The sequence below is a fragment of the Gracilinanus agilis genome, chromosome 5 (genome assembly GCF_016433145.1).
Source record: "Gracilinanus agilis isolate LMUSP501 chromosome 5, AgileGrace, whole genome shotgun sequence".
Lineage (NCBI taxonomy): Eukaryota > Metazoa > Chordata > Mammalia > Didelphimorphia > Didelphidae > Gracilinanus > Gracilinanus agilis.
Window position 1 is genome coordinate 34,987,485 of NC_058134.1, and position 17,164 is coordinate 35,004,648.

General features: G+C 35.4%; 1 protein-coding gene across 1 annotated transcript in view; it reads right to left on the minus strand.

Annotated features, from left to right (window-relative positions):
• The window catches only part of KCNH8 (potassium voltage-gated channel subfamily H member 8), a 400,722-nt gene that overhangs the window by 69,454 nt on the left and 314,104 nt on the right, over positions 1-17,164 (minus strand). Inside the window, exon 10 of the mRNA XM_044678889.1 lies at positions 16,035-16,284. Coding sequence (XP_044534824.1) covers positions 16,035-16,284 — 250 coding nt within the window. The remainder of the gene's footprint in view (positions 1-16,034; positions 16,285-17,164) is intronic.

Genomic DNA, 17,164 nt, shown 5'->3' on the forward strand with positions numbered 1-17,164 from the left:
GGCTTTATCAAAAACAGGCAATGACAGACACACCTTATTTGGTCTTTGAAACTAATTATTAAACTCGCCAGTTAGGCAATTCTGTGAATATCTGGGCCTTTGAGCAAAGCAATCATCAAAATATTTCAAGCCATTCTTGTAGAAAAGTTTGAGAGACTGTGGCCTGGGTACTAGAGCAATTGGATAGATTTAGAATTGGTTGAATGTCCAGGCAGTCAAAAAGCATTTATTAAGCATCTGATCTATGACAGGCATTGTGATAGGTGACTTAGAGTTTTCTAATGGAGTACCCTAATCTGTGTTTGACCCTGTGGGGAGGGGATTAAACCTTTTATTAATAACTTGGATCAAGGCATAGATGATAGCCTTATCTGTTTTATGGATAACACAAAGCCGGGAAAGATAAATAACTCCCTGGACAACAATCAAGATCACAAAGCTCTTTATTGCCTACAAAGTTGGGACAAATCTCAGATGAAATTTAAAGGGAGAAAAATGAAACCTTAAATTTGAATTGAAAAATTAATTGAAAAGTGCAAGACAGAGGAAGCACAGTGAGATAATAATTTTACCAAAATGATTAGAAGTTTTTTAGGGGACCACAAGTTCAATAGGAGTTATCAGTGTTATATGGTGACCTCAAAATGCTAATACATAATATAAAATGCTATAATATATAATTGTACATACATATATGCATATATAATACTCTATATAAAAAGCAGAACTCTCACAAATAAGTAGGAGGAGATGGCACTGCTGTGCTCTGCTTTAGCAGGAACACATCTGAAGTATTGTTCTGGGTATCATGATTTAAGAAAGACATTGATAAGGTGGAGAGTACCTAGAGGAAAAAGGTAAAAATGGTGACAAGCCTCAAATTTTTTCCATGCCAAGATTTGTGAAGGATATGGGGAAGTTTAGTTTGGCAAAGAGATGACTGGGGATACATAGGCACATGGAAGGAGACATGTTATCTCCTTTAATTATGTAAAAGATCTTCATGTGGAACAGTGTTTAGACTTATTTGTATTGACTCTATAGAACAGAACTAGAAATAATGGGAGGAAGATGCCAGCAGGAAAATTTATACTTGATATATGGAAAAGCTCAGAATAGGAAACCTTGAGAGGTCATGGGTTTCCTATCACTAGAGACCTTTAAGCAGTGATTAGATCATAGCTGGTTAAGTATATGGAGTGGGAGTTCTTTTCATATGGGTTGGATTAAATAGCTATTTAAGTTCCTTTCAACTTTGAAATTCTGTCATTAAAGCTAGAGGTCATTTTTCCAAATTCTCATTTTATAGATGAAGAAACTGGGTCTTAGAGAGGTTAAATGGATAATTGGGAGCAGAGCTGAAATTTGAACACTGATTTCCTAAGTCCAAATCCGGGTCTCTTTTTACTGCATGATTGTACATCTCCATCTGAGGTCCCTTCCATTTCTGAGTTTCTGTCACTCTGTGAAATGTTTCTGGTACATATCAAGAAATAATTTCTGCTTGGTTTTAAGGAAAAAGAAAAAATGACCAAATAAATCAATGAAACTCTGGGTTAATACACTTATAAATATTTGTTGCAGATAAAGTATTGCTAGCTTTTTCAATTGTGTTTACCTTAAAAAAACAGTGGATTTAGAGAGCTGATTCTGCAAAAGGATTGAAAGAAGAAATAGCACTAAAACATCAATATTTATTATACTTTCTGAGGCTGTAAAAGGTCACATTGTCTTTAAAGACTTTGGATTTGGTTTCTTGTTGCTGTTACTAACTTCAATCACAGGCATTCTGCTACTTTATAATCCTGTTGTTCCACAGAAGAAAATGATGGGGTGACCTTCTTGCCAAAGTAAACCCCTCTACATGCACAAATTAACTTTTTCCTATCCCATCTTCTCTGGCATGTTGTTCTCTCTATTATTCCCGACACATTCATATTGAATATCTTCCTGTCTACTGGCAACTTCCCTTTTATTCTCAAACAGACCCATATCTCTCCCGTGCTTAAAAAAACCAATCACTGGAACTGTTCATCCTTGATATTTGTCATCCAATATCTCTCCTCTACCTTTTGTGGTAAAATTTCTTGAGAAAGCAACCTAAATTTCATGCTTCGACTTCCTTCCTCTCACTACCTTCCTCATTTTCTATAGACTGGATTTTAACTCATCATTCAATTGGCTTGCTCTCTCCAAAATTATCAATGATCTCTAAATTGCCAAATCTGATGGGTATTTCTCAAATCTTATCCTTTTTAACCTCTATGCAGCATTTAGCACAGAGGATCACTCTCTTTTCTCCGTGATGTTCCCTCCTCTCTAAGTTTCTTTGACATCACTCCATCCTGGTTCTCTTATCTGTTTGACTTCTCTTTCTAAGTCTCTTTTACTGGATCATCATCCAGTTCATGCCCACTAAGGGTGGGCATTCACTAGGGCTCTGTTCTGGGCCCTCTTCTTTTATCCCTATGTAGAATTTTACTCGGTGATCTCATTAGCTCTGATGAATTTAGTTACCATCTCCATGCTAGTGATTCTCAGATTTACTTATCCACTCCTAACCTCTCTTCTAACTTCTGGGTTCCTACCTCCAATGGCATATCAGACATTACAAAATTGAGATCCTGTAGATGTCTTAAACTCAACATGCCCAATTATTCCTTTTTGCTTTAGATTGTACCACCATCCATATAGTTCTTTGAATTTACAACTTTCATCTCATATCCAATTATTGTCAAATTCTCTTGATCTAACCATTGCATTATACCTCCTTCTCCTCTCTTACATTGCTACCACCCTGGTATAAGCCCTTATCATCTCACAGCAGGACTATTGCTGTAGCCAATGGTTATCCTTTTTGCTTCTGGTCACTTTCACTCCAGTTCATCCTCTACTTAGCTGTCAAATTAATCTTCCTAAAATATTACCATGTTATTTCTCCATTCCCCTTTCTCCTCATTCAATAAATTTCAGTGGTTCCTTATAACCTCCACGATCAGATATATTTTCTCATCAGATGATAAGATTCTGAAAGATAAGATCATTCATCTTACACTTCTTTGATTCATTGATAACTATTGCTTTTTTCATAGTGTATATGCCCTCCATATATGTTTGATACATGAATGAATCTCTCTCAGGGGTAGAAATAGCTCAGGGAGGCAATATATCCTGATGGAAAGAATGTGGGATTTGGAGTCAAAGGACTGAGCTTTGTATCACAATTTGGTCACTTATTCCCTTGTGAACTTTGACCAGACACTTAAAATCTTTAGGGTTCAGTTGTTTCATTTGTAAAATAATTAAAAACAGCAACAAAATTTGCGTTTAAATAGTATCGTTCAGTCACATGTGAGTCTTCATGAACATAACTATCCATGGAGTTTTCTTAGCAAAGATACTGGAATGGCTTGCCATTTCCTTCTTTAATTGGTCCAGTGGATCTTTGTGTCAGAAAATCACTGGTTAAGTGATTTGTCCAAGGTCAAATATCTAGGAAGTGTCTGAGGCTGGGTTTGAAATCAGGTCTTCCTTTCATTTAGTAAAGATGGACAGTGCTATGCTTTTTCTAAAACTAACGGTAAAAATCATAGTCCTTGCCATTATGTTAGAAGAAACACTGGGCCACAAGTCAGAAGTACAAGGAAAGTCCTTACTTTGCCACTAACCCTCTGACATTGGTCCAATGACTATACCTTCCTGGGCCTCAGTTTTCTCATCTAAACAATGGGAAGAGTAGACCAGATAACGGTGGCTGACATTTCCATTCATTATTTTACAAATATTATTTCATTTGACATTGTTGAATTTCACAGCACTGGGTGGAGGGGGTAGGTGCTATTAGAGTAAGACAGCCATTTTTCTGTTGTCATATAGCTAGTAAATGTCTGAGATGGGATTCAAAGTCATTCTCCTGATTCCAAATCTAATCCTTCTTCTTCTACATCTTACTGTCTCCCAAATGCCCTCAAAGCACCCACTGAGCTCTAATATTCTGTGTGATTGTATTGCACTCCACCATTTTCCTAGTTTGAAACTGTCTGTGAGTCATCCATCCGCCATCTATAACTTACGCTTGTTTGTAATTTGATAGTCAAATGCCATCTGTAACATGTATGTTTATCTGTAGCATTCACCCATTTTATTTTTAAAAAGAAACCATCATATAATGAATGAGAAAAGCACCATTACCTTGAAATAAAATGAAAGTATATAGAGACCACCAATCAATTCCTACCATTTCAGCATATGCTACTCCAATAAACTAGGTTATGTGGCACCTTCTGGTGGGGACTAGAGAGCTGGTTAGCTCGAGCAGATTTATGGCATGGCATCTGTTTGCTCATTCTTCTATCCTGTAATAGCAGCAACATTCATGAATTCATATTGGGAATGACACTGTGTATTGTGTAGAAGGTGAGGATAAGTAAGGGAGAGTTCTGGCTCTGACTTTAGCTGTGAGATTTGGGGAATGTCCTTTTAGGGTCTTTGAGCTTCAATTTTCTAATCTGAAAAATGAGGATAATAATGCTTATTCTTTCTGTTTTAGAAAGTTAGTGGGAGGATAAGGTTTCGTAAGCATGAAAGTGCTACATCACAAGAGTGAGCCATAATTACTATGGGTCAGGTACTTTTGAGGTTCTATTCCAATTGTGTACTACTCTTTGCGACCCCATTTTAGGTTTCCCTGTCAAAGACACTGGAATGTTTTGCTATTTTGTCCTCCAGCTCCTTTTCCAGATGAAGAAACAAGAAGCAAACAGAGTTAAGTGACTTGCCAAGGGTCACACAGCTGGTAAACACCAGAAGCTGGATTTGAACTCCTGACTCCAGATCTGATAATATCCACTGTGCCATTTAGCTGCCATCTGTACTATTAATTGCACTAAATCTTGTCTCTGACCCATACTAGTGATTGTCTCATTTTGGGGGGAGTCATTAGCCTCTTGGTATCCATAGGTAGTTACTCTGAGACTATCAGTGGCAGAAAATGTACCTACCTGTTTGACAGAGGGAGTTTCCTCAACAGGGAGTTTTCCTCTTCCAGTGAAATTACAAGTCTAAACCCTATTCTCATAAGTCATATGGAGAAGTGTATTTAAGAAAATCAGACTTGAGTTTTCTTCCTGAAAAATGACAGCTATCTACCCAAAGTTAAAGTTGGATACTTTGCACAATGGATAAATGGATAAAGAATACAAACAAATGGTCTAAAGAATAAAAAGTAAATCAATAACCACATTTTGATTGTTTTTGTTGGAAAAAATGTTCCTAATCACTCATAATGAGAAAAAATGTAAAGTAAAGTCACAGTGATGATGATGAAAGATAAAAATATGTTGGAGGGGCTTTGTGAAGACAGAAACACTAATAAATTATTGTTGGAGCTGTGAATTTGTTGAGCTCATACAAAAAAAATTTGGTACCTAAGTTATAAAAGAGACAATTATTTGTATCCTTATGCCTATAGTGTTATTGATTTGGAACTGCAAGGGGTCTTTTAAGTTCATTAAGTATAACCTCCTCATTTTACAAGAGAGGATATTGAGTCACAGATAGGTTAAGTAACTTGGTAAAGTTGTCTGAGGCATGATTTGAACTTGCCTCTCAGTGTAGTGCTTTATCCGTGGCACTACCTAGTTGCCACTAGCAATGGGCATTTATCCCAAAGATGTAAAAGCCTGAGAAAAAAATCCCACACTTATCTTTTAGCAGAAAAGTGTAAAATCAGGCAGATATAGTCAGACACAACATGTGATGATTTATTTTGCTTAACTTCCTTTCCTTATTATGAAGGAGGTTTCTGTAGGGAATGGGTTGGTATTGAGAAATGACAGCAATATACAAAAATCAATCAAATATTAAAAATTCAAATACCCATAAAAATTGGAAGAATATTCTGAACAGGGAGAAACTCTAAATAGTACTTCCTAGAAGGCTCTTTTCTTGCTCCTGATGCCATGGGATCAATCAATCAATTGCCCCCAAATCACCCACTTTATGAAATACTTGCTATGTGCCAGGCATAAAAATGGCAATTCAAAAATTCAGAGCATTTGTATAACCTGTACACAAATATAAATAAAAACAACTGTCAGTGAGAGAAGCAAATATGTAGAAATTTCTAAAAGCAATGAAAACCAGAATGTGGGTGGTGTGGAAAATTCAGAGACAGAATCATGTAGCAATTTATTAAATCTTTCATAGAAGATAGAGAATACATTTAACAAGTGGAAAATCCAGTAAATTGTGTGCTACAAAGGATAGCATTTATGTGGAAGCCTACAAATTTGCATTGTATTGTGTTTTGTTTTGAATGATCTTTTTATATTGCATTCTGATACTTTTCTATTTAGTTAAATCTGATGTTACACAATGCCTATTGAGAAATCATGCTTTTTAAAAGACCCAAATACAAGAAGAAATGAATAAAATTATAAAGTCTGGAGTTCAAATTTTATTTGTCATATTTTTAGGAAAACTCTTTTGTCAATGGTTTTTAATAAAGATGAAAAAAGTCACGTTGTATTTTGTTTTAAAGTTGTTTTTAAAATGTTATGCTAAAAGAAGGAATCACTGCCTCAATAAAATATGGGTTTTGTAACACAGAATACAATTAGAGAAAAACATATGGAACCATTCCTTGAAATATAAAAATAAACCTTAGTCCTTAATAGAATGATAGAGTTAGCAGAGGTCTTAGCTTCAAAGGTCATAAGAATAAGCTTAGAGAGGCAATTGGGTAGAGGAAAATCTCTTAGTATAAAAAAAGATAAATAAGGAGATTTGTTCTTCTGACATACAGACAAATAGCATGGATACAATACTTATCTTCTTTGCTTTGTCATGGTGGAGGGAAACTGAGCATATGAGCTTGCAAATTGAAAATAAATCAGTGGAAGGTCTTTCCTTTGGTAGGCTTTACAGTCAGAGGGAAGTAGAGAGACTGAAGGCTGGAAACAAAGAAGTTTATGCCAGATTTTGACACTAAATTATAGTGAAGTCACAAAGGGTTTGGTGAACTCTGGGATTATCCTAAAAGGGCTTTGGAATTTACGTGTTTTTAAAGTTTTTTTTTTTAAACTACATTGTGTGTTTATTCTACTTCAAACCAGGGGGAAAATTCTTGGACTAAGTAATGGTTTGGAAAACTTAAAATCTAGTTAGAAATTTCACTAATTTGTGGCTAGTGTTTGTATTTTTAACCTTTCCTCTAATTTTGTTATAAAATATAGTAATTAGTATGATGAACTATTTAAAAACTTTATTTTTGATTAATAAAACATAATTTAGTAGAAGATCATGCCATGATCTTGAACTCAGTCCACCTTATGAGAAGGCTGCTTATTGGACATCACTTATGAACGGTATTTAGGTCTTATTGTCTATTTGACAGCTTTCCCCCAAATTGTCAATTGGGTACTTAGAGGAAGTAAACAGGTTTGCAAATGCAAAACTACAGCTTGATGGTAATACATCAATAATGATGATGATGATAGCTAACATTTATATAGAATTCACTATGTGCCAGAGAGCATGCTAACAGCTTTACAAATATTATCTTATTTTGATTGACATCACAATTACTTCAAAATAGGATGCATAATTTCCAATCATTTTAATAACTGAATATAAACAGAGGTAATGTATTGAGACCTTATTAAAATGCAAAATGATTAGTGAATAGAAGAAAAATCCTGGAGTCAAGAACACCTGAATTCAAGTCCTGTCTCTGACACAAGTTGGTGTAAGTTATTTAGCATGTCTGTGATTCCATAAGACATTTATCAATCTTTACCAATGACTTCATCATCGGTGGGCAGTGGCTTTCACACAATATAGTTCTCAAAACAATGAAATCAGAGGTGTGGCCAAGAATGTACTTTACTATATTTTTAACGTACTATTGAAAGAGGTACAAAAGCTTTATGAAAAAGAAAACTTTATCCCATTTATTCTGACAATAACTTAAAAGGTTGCCATTGATTAAACCTCTTCTATATTTCACTGATGGGCAAAATACTTCTTAGAAAATTAAGAGGCTGATTATTCTACAACCCACAATTTATACAAATTGACCTATAGACTTGCTGTGAAAATTATAAATCAAGAAATGCTACTATCCTTGCCACTCATGATTCTTTTTTGGGCCGGAACACAAATGCTTAGCTCTCCTGCTCAATCTTAACTCTTTAATTAGTTCTTAGGATATTTGAACTAATAGTTTGCAATAAGATACAAGGTAATTATAGCACAGCATGGCTTTTTACTCTGTGCACTTTGATATAGTATCAGTTAAATCATATAACCATAATGAATGAAGCTTAAAAAGCCCTTTAGTTTAAAATCCCTCTGAATGCAATCATTCTTTCCATGAAATTCTTAAGAGGAATCCTGGAGAAAAAAATACCTATACAAATACGGATATGGAAACATTTTTGAGAAAAATCAAATCTTATTTTATATAAGAGGACTCAAATTAGAGAAATTTTAGACCTGTAATATAATTTGTGAAAACATTCAAAGACAATCCAGACCTTATTTAACATCATAATATTCATGCTGAGGGGAAAGCTAATGTATGGAACAATTACTGGGAAACTTATAGTGACCTATCACACTTTATTTGGCAGTAGATGATTCATATTAGAGTTTAAATCCTTTTAGTCTTGGAGAATTGGTTCAGAGGAGGAGCGCTTGCTGATTTCTGTGGGTGACCATTGACTTGTTGTAAAGTTCCAACTGACATTAATTTTTTCCTTACATTTATTAAGCCAAAATCCAATTCTTGGCAACTTCTACTCATTGACATACACAGAGATGAAGCTTGCTACCTTTTCCAGATCACTATTCTTCAAAAATTTGAAGTAGGCATGATTTTCTTGAGGTAGCAATGTACTCATTCTCAAAAAAAGCTTCCTTGATAGATTAGAACTGTGCCCTATTAGTAGAAGGCAGTAACCAGTAGTTCAATGAAGGATTTCACTACACTGACTGTGTTCCTCTGGATACATACTAGTCTGTCAATATTCCTCTTAAAATACTCCACATGTATCATGGTTACTCTTCTCACCTGACCTGGATATGAAAATCCTATTAATGAAATTAAGATTATCTTACATTATCTTATATTACTTTATCTTATATTACATCTTTTTAGTAGCCATGTCACAATATCAGCCTATATTGAGCTTATAAAGAATGACTGACACAAACCAACCTATTAACCCAATCTCTCCCATTTTGCACTTGTACAAGTGTTGTTGTAATTGTTTAAATACTGGATTTCCCTATCTTCCTAGGATTGGAGGGCACTGAGCCCACTTTAAGTCAGAGTTTCTATGCTTAAGAGGCCTTCCAACTTCAGCTTCCATGGTAGCTGTGATGACAAGAATGTGCCATCATGCTTGCCATAATTTTTATACATCTAAACAAATGAGAAGCATTATGCTTATCCCTTCTAATTGTCAAATTGCTGCTTACTACTGGTAAGAAGTCCTGATTGAATGAAGGTTATATGTAACTACTCTCTCCTGATCCTCTTATAATAGTTGGAAATGTAGCAAACAAATAGACTGAGAATATATGTGAGAGGAAAGGAAAGAAATTCCTTCAAGGATATTTTCACTGAAAAACCGTCAAAGAGTTTCAAGAAGTAAGTAGGACTAAAGAAGAGCTTTTAATATATTGAACAAATTTCATGGAATATGATACAGATGAGAAATGTCTAGAAAATTCAATAATTCTTCAACCAATATAGCTAGAATTCCTCACAAAAAGAGAATAGAGTGGTTGCAAAAATTAAAATGATTGAAGAGAAGAGGAATAATAAAGAAAGATTTCAAATGGAATCAAAGGCTTAGAATAAAATCTGAGAAAACTTAGCAAACGAGAGGGTATTTTGAAAAAAAGAATAGAGTATGTCAAAGTTAAAAACTTAAATGTTATAAGAAGAATTTATTGGAGTACAATAAAAAGACAGAAAAATTGGAGAAACATTAAATTTTTACAATAAAAAGCTGACCTGGAAATTGTCTCAAAGAGATCATCTAAGAAGCATATTCTTCTAGGAAAAAAAAGTGAAGAAAAAGTCTGAACACCATATCTTAGGAAATCATAAAAGAAAATTGTCCAAATGTTTTGAAGTAAAAGACTAAAGCATAGCTAAATAGAAACAATGGAATACTATCGGAAAGGAACCATGGATTTAACTCACCACTAAATGTGTTTGTAAATCTCCAAAAATTTATTGTCAACCAGAAGATTTTATAAATAGCTAGGTACAAAAAGTTGTGTTTCAAGGACCTTCAGGCAGAATTACCTAGGTTTACTCATCATCAATGAAAAATAAAAGGAAGGGCTAGACAAGGATATGCATAAAGTTAAGTTAAATGCCTTATGCCAGAGAATTATTTATCCTGTAATTATATAGAGCACAATTATATAGAAGAAAAAATGACTTTCACAGAATTAGTGTCTATGAAGCATTCCCTAAAAACAAGATTGGACAGAACCTTTGAAATACAAATATACCATCCAAAAGAACTTAATTAGATAAATCAGTTTGATTAGCTTGGAAAGATTATAATATCATAGATTTAGAGCTAGGAGTTAGCTTGGAGCCCACCTAGTACAAACGTTTCATTTTAGGTGGGAACCCCAATTTGTTAAAAGGTTATTGAATAAACAGAGACACAAGCTCAAAGTTTACGTATTAAAAATAAGTACTTCTCTCAAACCCAGTGAAGAAGAAAAAAAAGCAAGAAGAAAGGACTGAATATTTTATTCAGTGTAGGGAGAAGGGAATCCTTGTGAATGAATGAATAGAAACAAAATATTACTAGGCTTACTATGATCAACGCACTGTCATAAATGCTGGAGACACAAATATAAAAATGAAGTTAACTTCTGCCCTCAAGTTTTTTTTTAATGGAAAACAATGCATATTGGAGAATGGTGCCCAAGAAAGAGTATTTGGCAATGAAAAATTATAGGAATGACAGAAAAGTGTGTGTACATGCAGGTTGTTATGTAGAGATTGCAGCATGCCAATCTCTACATAACAGGTGTGTGTGTGTGTGTGTGTGTGTGTGTGTGTGTGTGTGTGTGTGTGTGTGTGTAATCTATAGATACAAAGTAGCTGGCAAAAATATGGCATAGAAGAAAAGGGAAGCATATCTGAAGGCAGTCTAAATAAAATAGTCCATATGAGGCGCACACCAGTTAGGGCAGTGGCTCATTGGCAGGAGTTCAAAATTGAGAGTTATAGCTTCAAGGACAAGGTCTCTGGCCAGCAAGGCTGCTAGAAAGCAAGTGGCTGACAAATAACTTGAAGCATGGTTGGCATCTCCTTTTATATGGCGGGTTTTGTGAGATGCTTACCAAAAAAGGATAAAGTGGGTCTCTTGAACAACAGTCTTAACCAGACTTGGTGAGAAAAATCAATAAGAATATACACAAATATAATTATGTGTGTATATGATATATACAGAAATGTGTTTGTGTATATATTACATATTCATGTATATATGTGTATCTGCATATACATATATGTAGTAGCATGAGAAGAGTAAAATAAGCAGACTACTTGGTTGGCATAAGGAAAGGAAAAATGGTTAAAGTTGGACAATAGAACTAGGAAGAGATTGTTCAAGAAAATGAATACAGTTACTCATTATTAGGAACAATTGTGTGTGTGTGTGTAGAATGGCAAGACTTAGAAGCAAAATATCCATAGTAGTAATCTGTCGCTTGATAAATCTATGTCTATATAATAATTGGTGATGTCATAAATATCTAGTTTTGCATTGCAAGAAACAAAAGCCAATGAGTATCTATTAAAGGTGCTGATGGAAATGTTGCTGATCAAGTTATGTCCTGAGCTGATAATTTATTTAGATCAACTTAAAGCTGGTCAATTTGAGACTCCACAAAACAATCACTAGAGAAATGTCTCTATAATAGTAGATATGACAATTATTTTCCACTTAGAGGGATAATCGAGAACTTTATTGATTCTTCTTTTGTTTTTTTTTCCTTTGTGAAGTAAGCAGACTTGAAAAGATCTGATGTCATAATGGATAGAAAATACATTATTTTGTAATTGTCAGTTTTTATTTAAATAAATAATTATATAAATAAAAATTAACTTGCTGCCGTGGTTGGTGATCCTGTTTTAGTAATGCCAGAGCACACTAGGATGACATCAGAATCTATTATAAAAAGAAAAAAATAATTTGATTAAGCCTAAGGAAAGAAAGATGGATAGTGTTCCAAACTTGTCTTACCATCTACCAGATCTGTTTGATGTATCCCCTTCTGAGGAAAATGAGAAAACTGTATCTAAGCTTCAATTCAACCTCTGCTGTCATTATAAAGACTTGGATTAATGGAAAGAGTGAAGCTACTGGCTTTGTGAAGAGGGATGTCCTCTTGCTTTCCTCACTACCCCATTTTGGTGATGGTGTTTATTTGTTTTCATCTGTCAACTGAGATCTAGAATGACAACTAAGCAATAGAAACAAATGGACTAGTATTCCAAATACAGTGAGATCCTGGTGTTAGTTTTGTCTCCTAATATCACCATGACAAAGAGGTTTCATTGCATCATGTTATTTAATTGTTACAACAACCCATTATAAAATGGAGAGATTGAAACCCATTAGCAGTTTTTTTCAAAGCTTTGTGGGACCCTCGGAATCATTTATCTGAGATTTGCAAATTCATTTTCCAAACTTTTTTGTTTTCCAACATTTTATGGTTATATTGATCCCCTCATCTTTAACCAAGACCTTACTTTCTTTTTCTTGTTTCTCAGTTGTTTCAATCATGTCTAGCACTTCATAACTCCATTTGGAGTTTTCTCAGCAAAGATACTGGAGTGTTTTGTCATTTCCTTCTCCAGCTCATTTTACAGATAAGGAAACTGAGGCAAACAGGGTTAAGTGACTTTCCCAGAGTCATAAAGCTTATTTTGGAGGTCAGATTTGACTCAGGAAGAGAGGAGTCTTCCTTACTCCAGGGCTGGCACTTTATATATTGTGCCACTTAGATGCTCTTTTTTCTTTCTTTCCTAGCCCTCATCAACAAGCTATGTAGGCAGAAATTCCTGATTGCTTACAGTAAACACTTGAAACAAACCAATATGAGTTTCTTTCCCATTTTAGTCATAGTATTACCCTTTAGTGAAAAAGAGGCAATACCTTAAGAAAAGTGACTTCTGAGGCTGTCAGAAGAAGTGGGATAAATTGTGTTCAGAATTTACTTGTAAATCTCTTGATACCTACAATAAAACCTAAGGAAAGGATTATTTTTATGGGATGGGGAGAGAGATTGAACCTGTGAATTCATCAGTACAGAGAACTACTGGCTAGTAAATTCTTATTTCTAGATTGATATCTGTTCTGCAATTTAGAATTTTAGGGAACTGCCTAGGGCACTGAGAGATTAAAGGACTTGCCTAGGAGCAAGTGAGTGTCAGAGATGGGATATGAACCAATCTTTTAAGCAGTTAAATTCTATTTCTTGATTCTCATTAGGTCTATTCCCCCAACCCTCTCATTGCCAAAAAACAAACAAACAAAAAACGAAAACAAAACAGAGCAGATATATGAACTAATGTTAATTCTCATGTTTAGTTAACTATTTTTCTATATAATTAGTCTGAATTGGAAAATTGAGGATATGTATATGTGTTTGTGATAATCACAGGTGAGCATAATCCATGACATATATTACCAGAAAGTCGATGGGCCAGTCATATATCAAAAATAAGGGGCAAACTGAGTATTGAACCTGTATGCAGTGTGCTGCTCTCTCTCTGGAAGATTTGTGGAAAGATGCTGAGGAGAGCCGCAAAGAATTCAAAAGAAAGGGCAGATGGCAATGCATTCCAATAAAGGGAATGACCATTGTGATGAATCCATGAAAATATCCAAGTAGTTTTCATTTTCTCCAGAGCCTGACTTTATGCCTACAAATATATTAGAGGAGACCATGGTTGGGATTATGGGAAATCCATAGGTTTGGGCATCAGCCTCCTCCCATGTATAATACATAGTACTATTTTTATTTAGATAAAATTCAAGATCTCTGGGCAAGTGGACGTGGCTGGGCTTGCTGCTATAATTAAGATTGAAAAGCAGATAAGTGGGGCTAGACAAACAAGGTTCAACTAGATTTTCTTATATCACATTTCATAATATTATATTATATTCTGCTACCATATATTACATTATTCTGTTATATACTTTGAAGCTGGATCTTTGGTATAGGTAGCTTCAAGGTGATAAAACATCCCTCTTCCAATGCAGGTTGTCAACGTCTCCACAATTTATACTCTTAAAGAGTGACCTAGGGAGCTGAGAAGGTAAGTGACTTGCCCAGGGCCACACAGTATACATCAGAGGTGAGACTTATAGTTAAGTCATCCTAGCTGAGAGAAGTTTACTATTCACTAATTCATTCCTCCTCTGATGTAGTATGATGATATCATATTATGCTATACATATATACTCATAAGTACACATAAGGATAGATTTATGTATATGTACATATGTATTGTAGATGTATAAACATACATACATAGAAAAACATAAATGTCCTTTGGATCCTGGATTCTTGATATTAAAAGCATTAATATACAAATTCCTTGTCTTTGCAAGGGCAACTAAGAAAATGCCCAAAAAAATTTAATGGGAGCCCATGTAGTGATCTCTGAGTTAGAGAATAGAGGTTGCAGTCAGGATAATCTGAGTTTGAATTCTATCTCAGTCATCTCAGTCACTTACTGGCCCTGGATAAGTCTTTCAGTCAAATCTTTCTCATCTGTGAAATAGAGCTAATGATAGCATCTCTTTCAGGAGGTTATTGTGAAGATCAAATGAAATACAGAGCCTGCACTATATACATCTGAACTAATTTGGCTTATAGTCCACATGTAATCCTTGACTCATCACTCTCATTAACTCAGTACCTCTACTCTATCTTCACAAGATATGAGTATTCCTTGGATTCTCTTCACTCATGCCACTATCACCTTAGTTTAGACCTTGCCCACCTTTCATCTGGACTAATCGATAGCCTTGTAATTGTGTGCCCCTTGACTTTAACCTCTTTCCATTCTAATCAGTCTTCCATTGAGCTGCCAGTCATTTTCCTAAAGTGTAGGAATGCTCACGTTCTTTACCTACTCAATATCCAGTGACTTCTTAATACCTCCAGAAACAAATACAAAGTCCTCTGCCTAGCATTTGAAGCTCTTTTTAATCTAGCCCCTTCCTACCTTTCCAATCTCCTTAGAGTTCACTCCTCTCCAAGCATTCTATAATTCAGCTACGTTGCCCTGCTTCCTACTTTGAAGACACCCCCTGATCTCTCATCCTTATGTCTTTGTAATGGCTATTCTCCTGACATGAAATCTTTTGTCCTTTCTTTTTGCCTCCTAGATTATTGGTTTCATTTAAGATTTAGCTCAGAATCCCTATTTTTCAGGAGGTTTTTTCCAGGCCCCTCAAATGTTAGAGCCTTCCCCTCGGAGGATATAGTCTCTCTGTTTTGTAAATAAATACGAACCTAGTTAGCTTGTTCCTTTATTGCAATGATTCCCAAAGTGGGTGCCACTGCCCGCTGGTGGGTGCTGTAGTAATCCAGAGGAGCGGTGATGGCCACAGGTGCATTTATCTTTCCTATTAATTGCTATTAAAATTTTAAATTAATTAAAATTTAAATTAAAAAAATAAAATTAATTTCCAGGGGTGCTAAGTAATATTTTTTTCTGGAAAGGGGGTGGTAGGTCAAAAAAGTTTGGGAACCACTGCTTTATTGACTTCCCTATCAGAATGAGAGCTCCCTGAGTGCAGGGACTATACATTTATTATCTTTATTTGAATCTCTGGAGCTTAGCACAGAGCCTGGATCATAGAAAACACTTAACCTCATTGAGTTTCCATTGTTTCATACAGATATTTATACTTTGGTGGTCCCACGCCATTTCTGAGAACAGAATTTTTCCTCCTTAAGCCACACAGACATACCTAGGATAGCCAGCACCATGCTGTCTTTGAGTACTTCCATAGAACCTGAGCACACAAAGTAGATGGCTTGCAAAGCGTCACCCTGCCGCAGGAGGTACTCCCCGGGAGCACAGAAGGAGGTTTTGATGTGTAAAGACAGTGACCTGAGACAGCCCCGGCTGGCACACTCAAAGAGCGACAGCTGCAGGATCTCCTTGTTCAGATGCATGGTGATATCCGAGCGCAGCTCATCAGGAAAATCTTTCAGAAGCTGTTGAAAGAAGACACAGAAGAGGAGACCAAGCTGCTGTGAGGGCAGCCTGGTTAGCTCAGTCCCTCACCAATTGTATGTTTATGGGTAAATTGGAACCAATCCAAGCCTCATTTGGCTTAGGTTATGTAGTATTTATGCTCATGAGGTTCTGAGTATCAGTTATTATTATTAGCAGTATTCTCAGTTATAAACAGTGGAGGAAAGAATTAATTATTTGTTTCCAAGATATATAGAAGGGAGTTGACTGGATTCCAGGATCCCAAGATCTGGCTTCCAACACATTGTGAAAGTGGAATATATCTTCATTCTCTTCTTCAAACTCTTACCCCCAAAGCACACAGACAAAAGAACGTTCATCATTGTCTAGTCTTTCAGGGGGCATTTTTTGCCTTAGATAATTGGAAAGAACAAGGAAGTGAAATGAAGAGAAGATTGGAGTTGGAGTCAGAAAGATGAATTCAAATTCTGTTTCATATACTTACTAGTTTCTGTTACTCTGGACAAGTAATTTAACCTCTCCCAGCCTCAGTTGTCTCATCTGTAAAGCAGGATTAAGAATAGCACCTACCTTATCTCACTATCGTGAGGATGAAATATATATATATATATGTATAGACAGATAGATAGATAGATTAATAGGTAGGTAGGTAGGTAGGTAGGTAGATAGATAGATGAATAACACAAAAAGCCCATTGAAAACTTTAAACACTCTCTGAATGTTTGCTATTATTAGAGCTATAAGTTGACCCATGAAGCACTTCTGGAAGAATTGGTCTTTGGAGTTGCCCAGGATGAATTTGTTATCTTCATAATGTTACAACAACGGGTCAACTAGGTTAATTCAAACAACTGAGCAGTGAAAGATGTAAGTCCAACT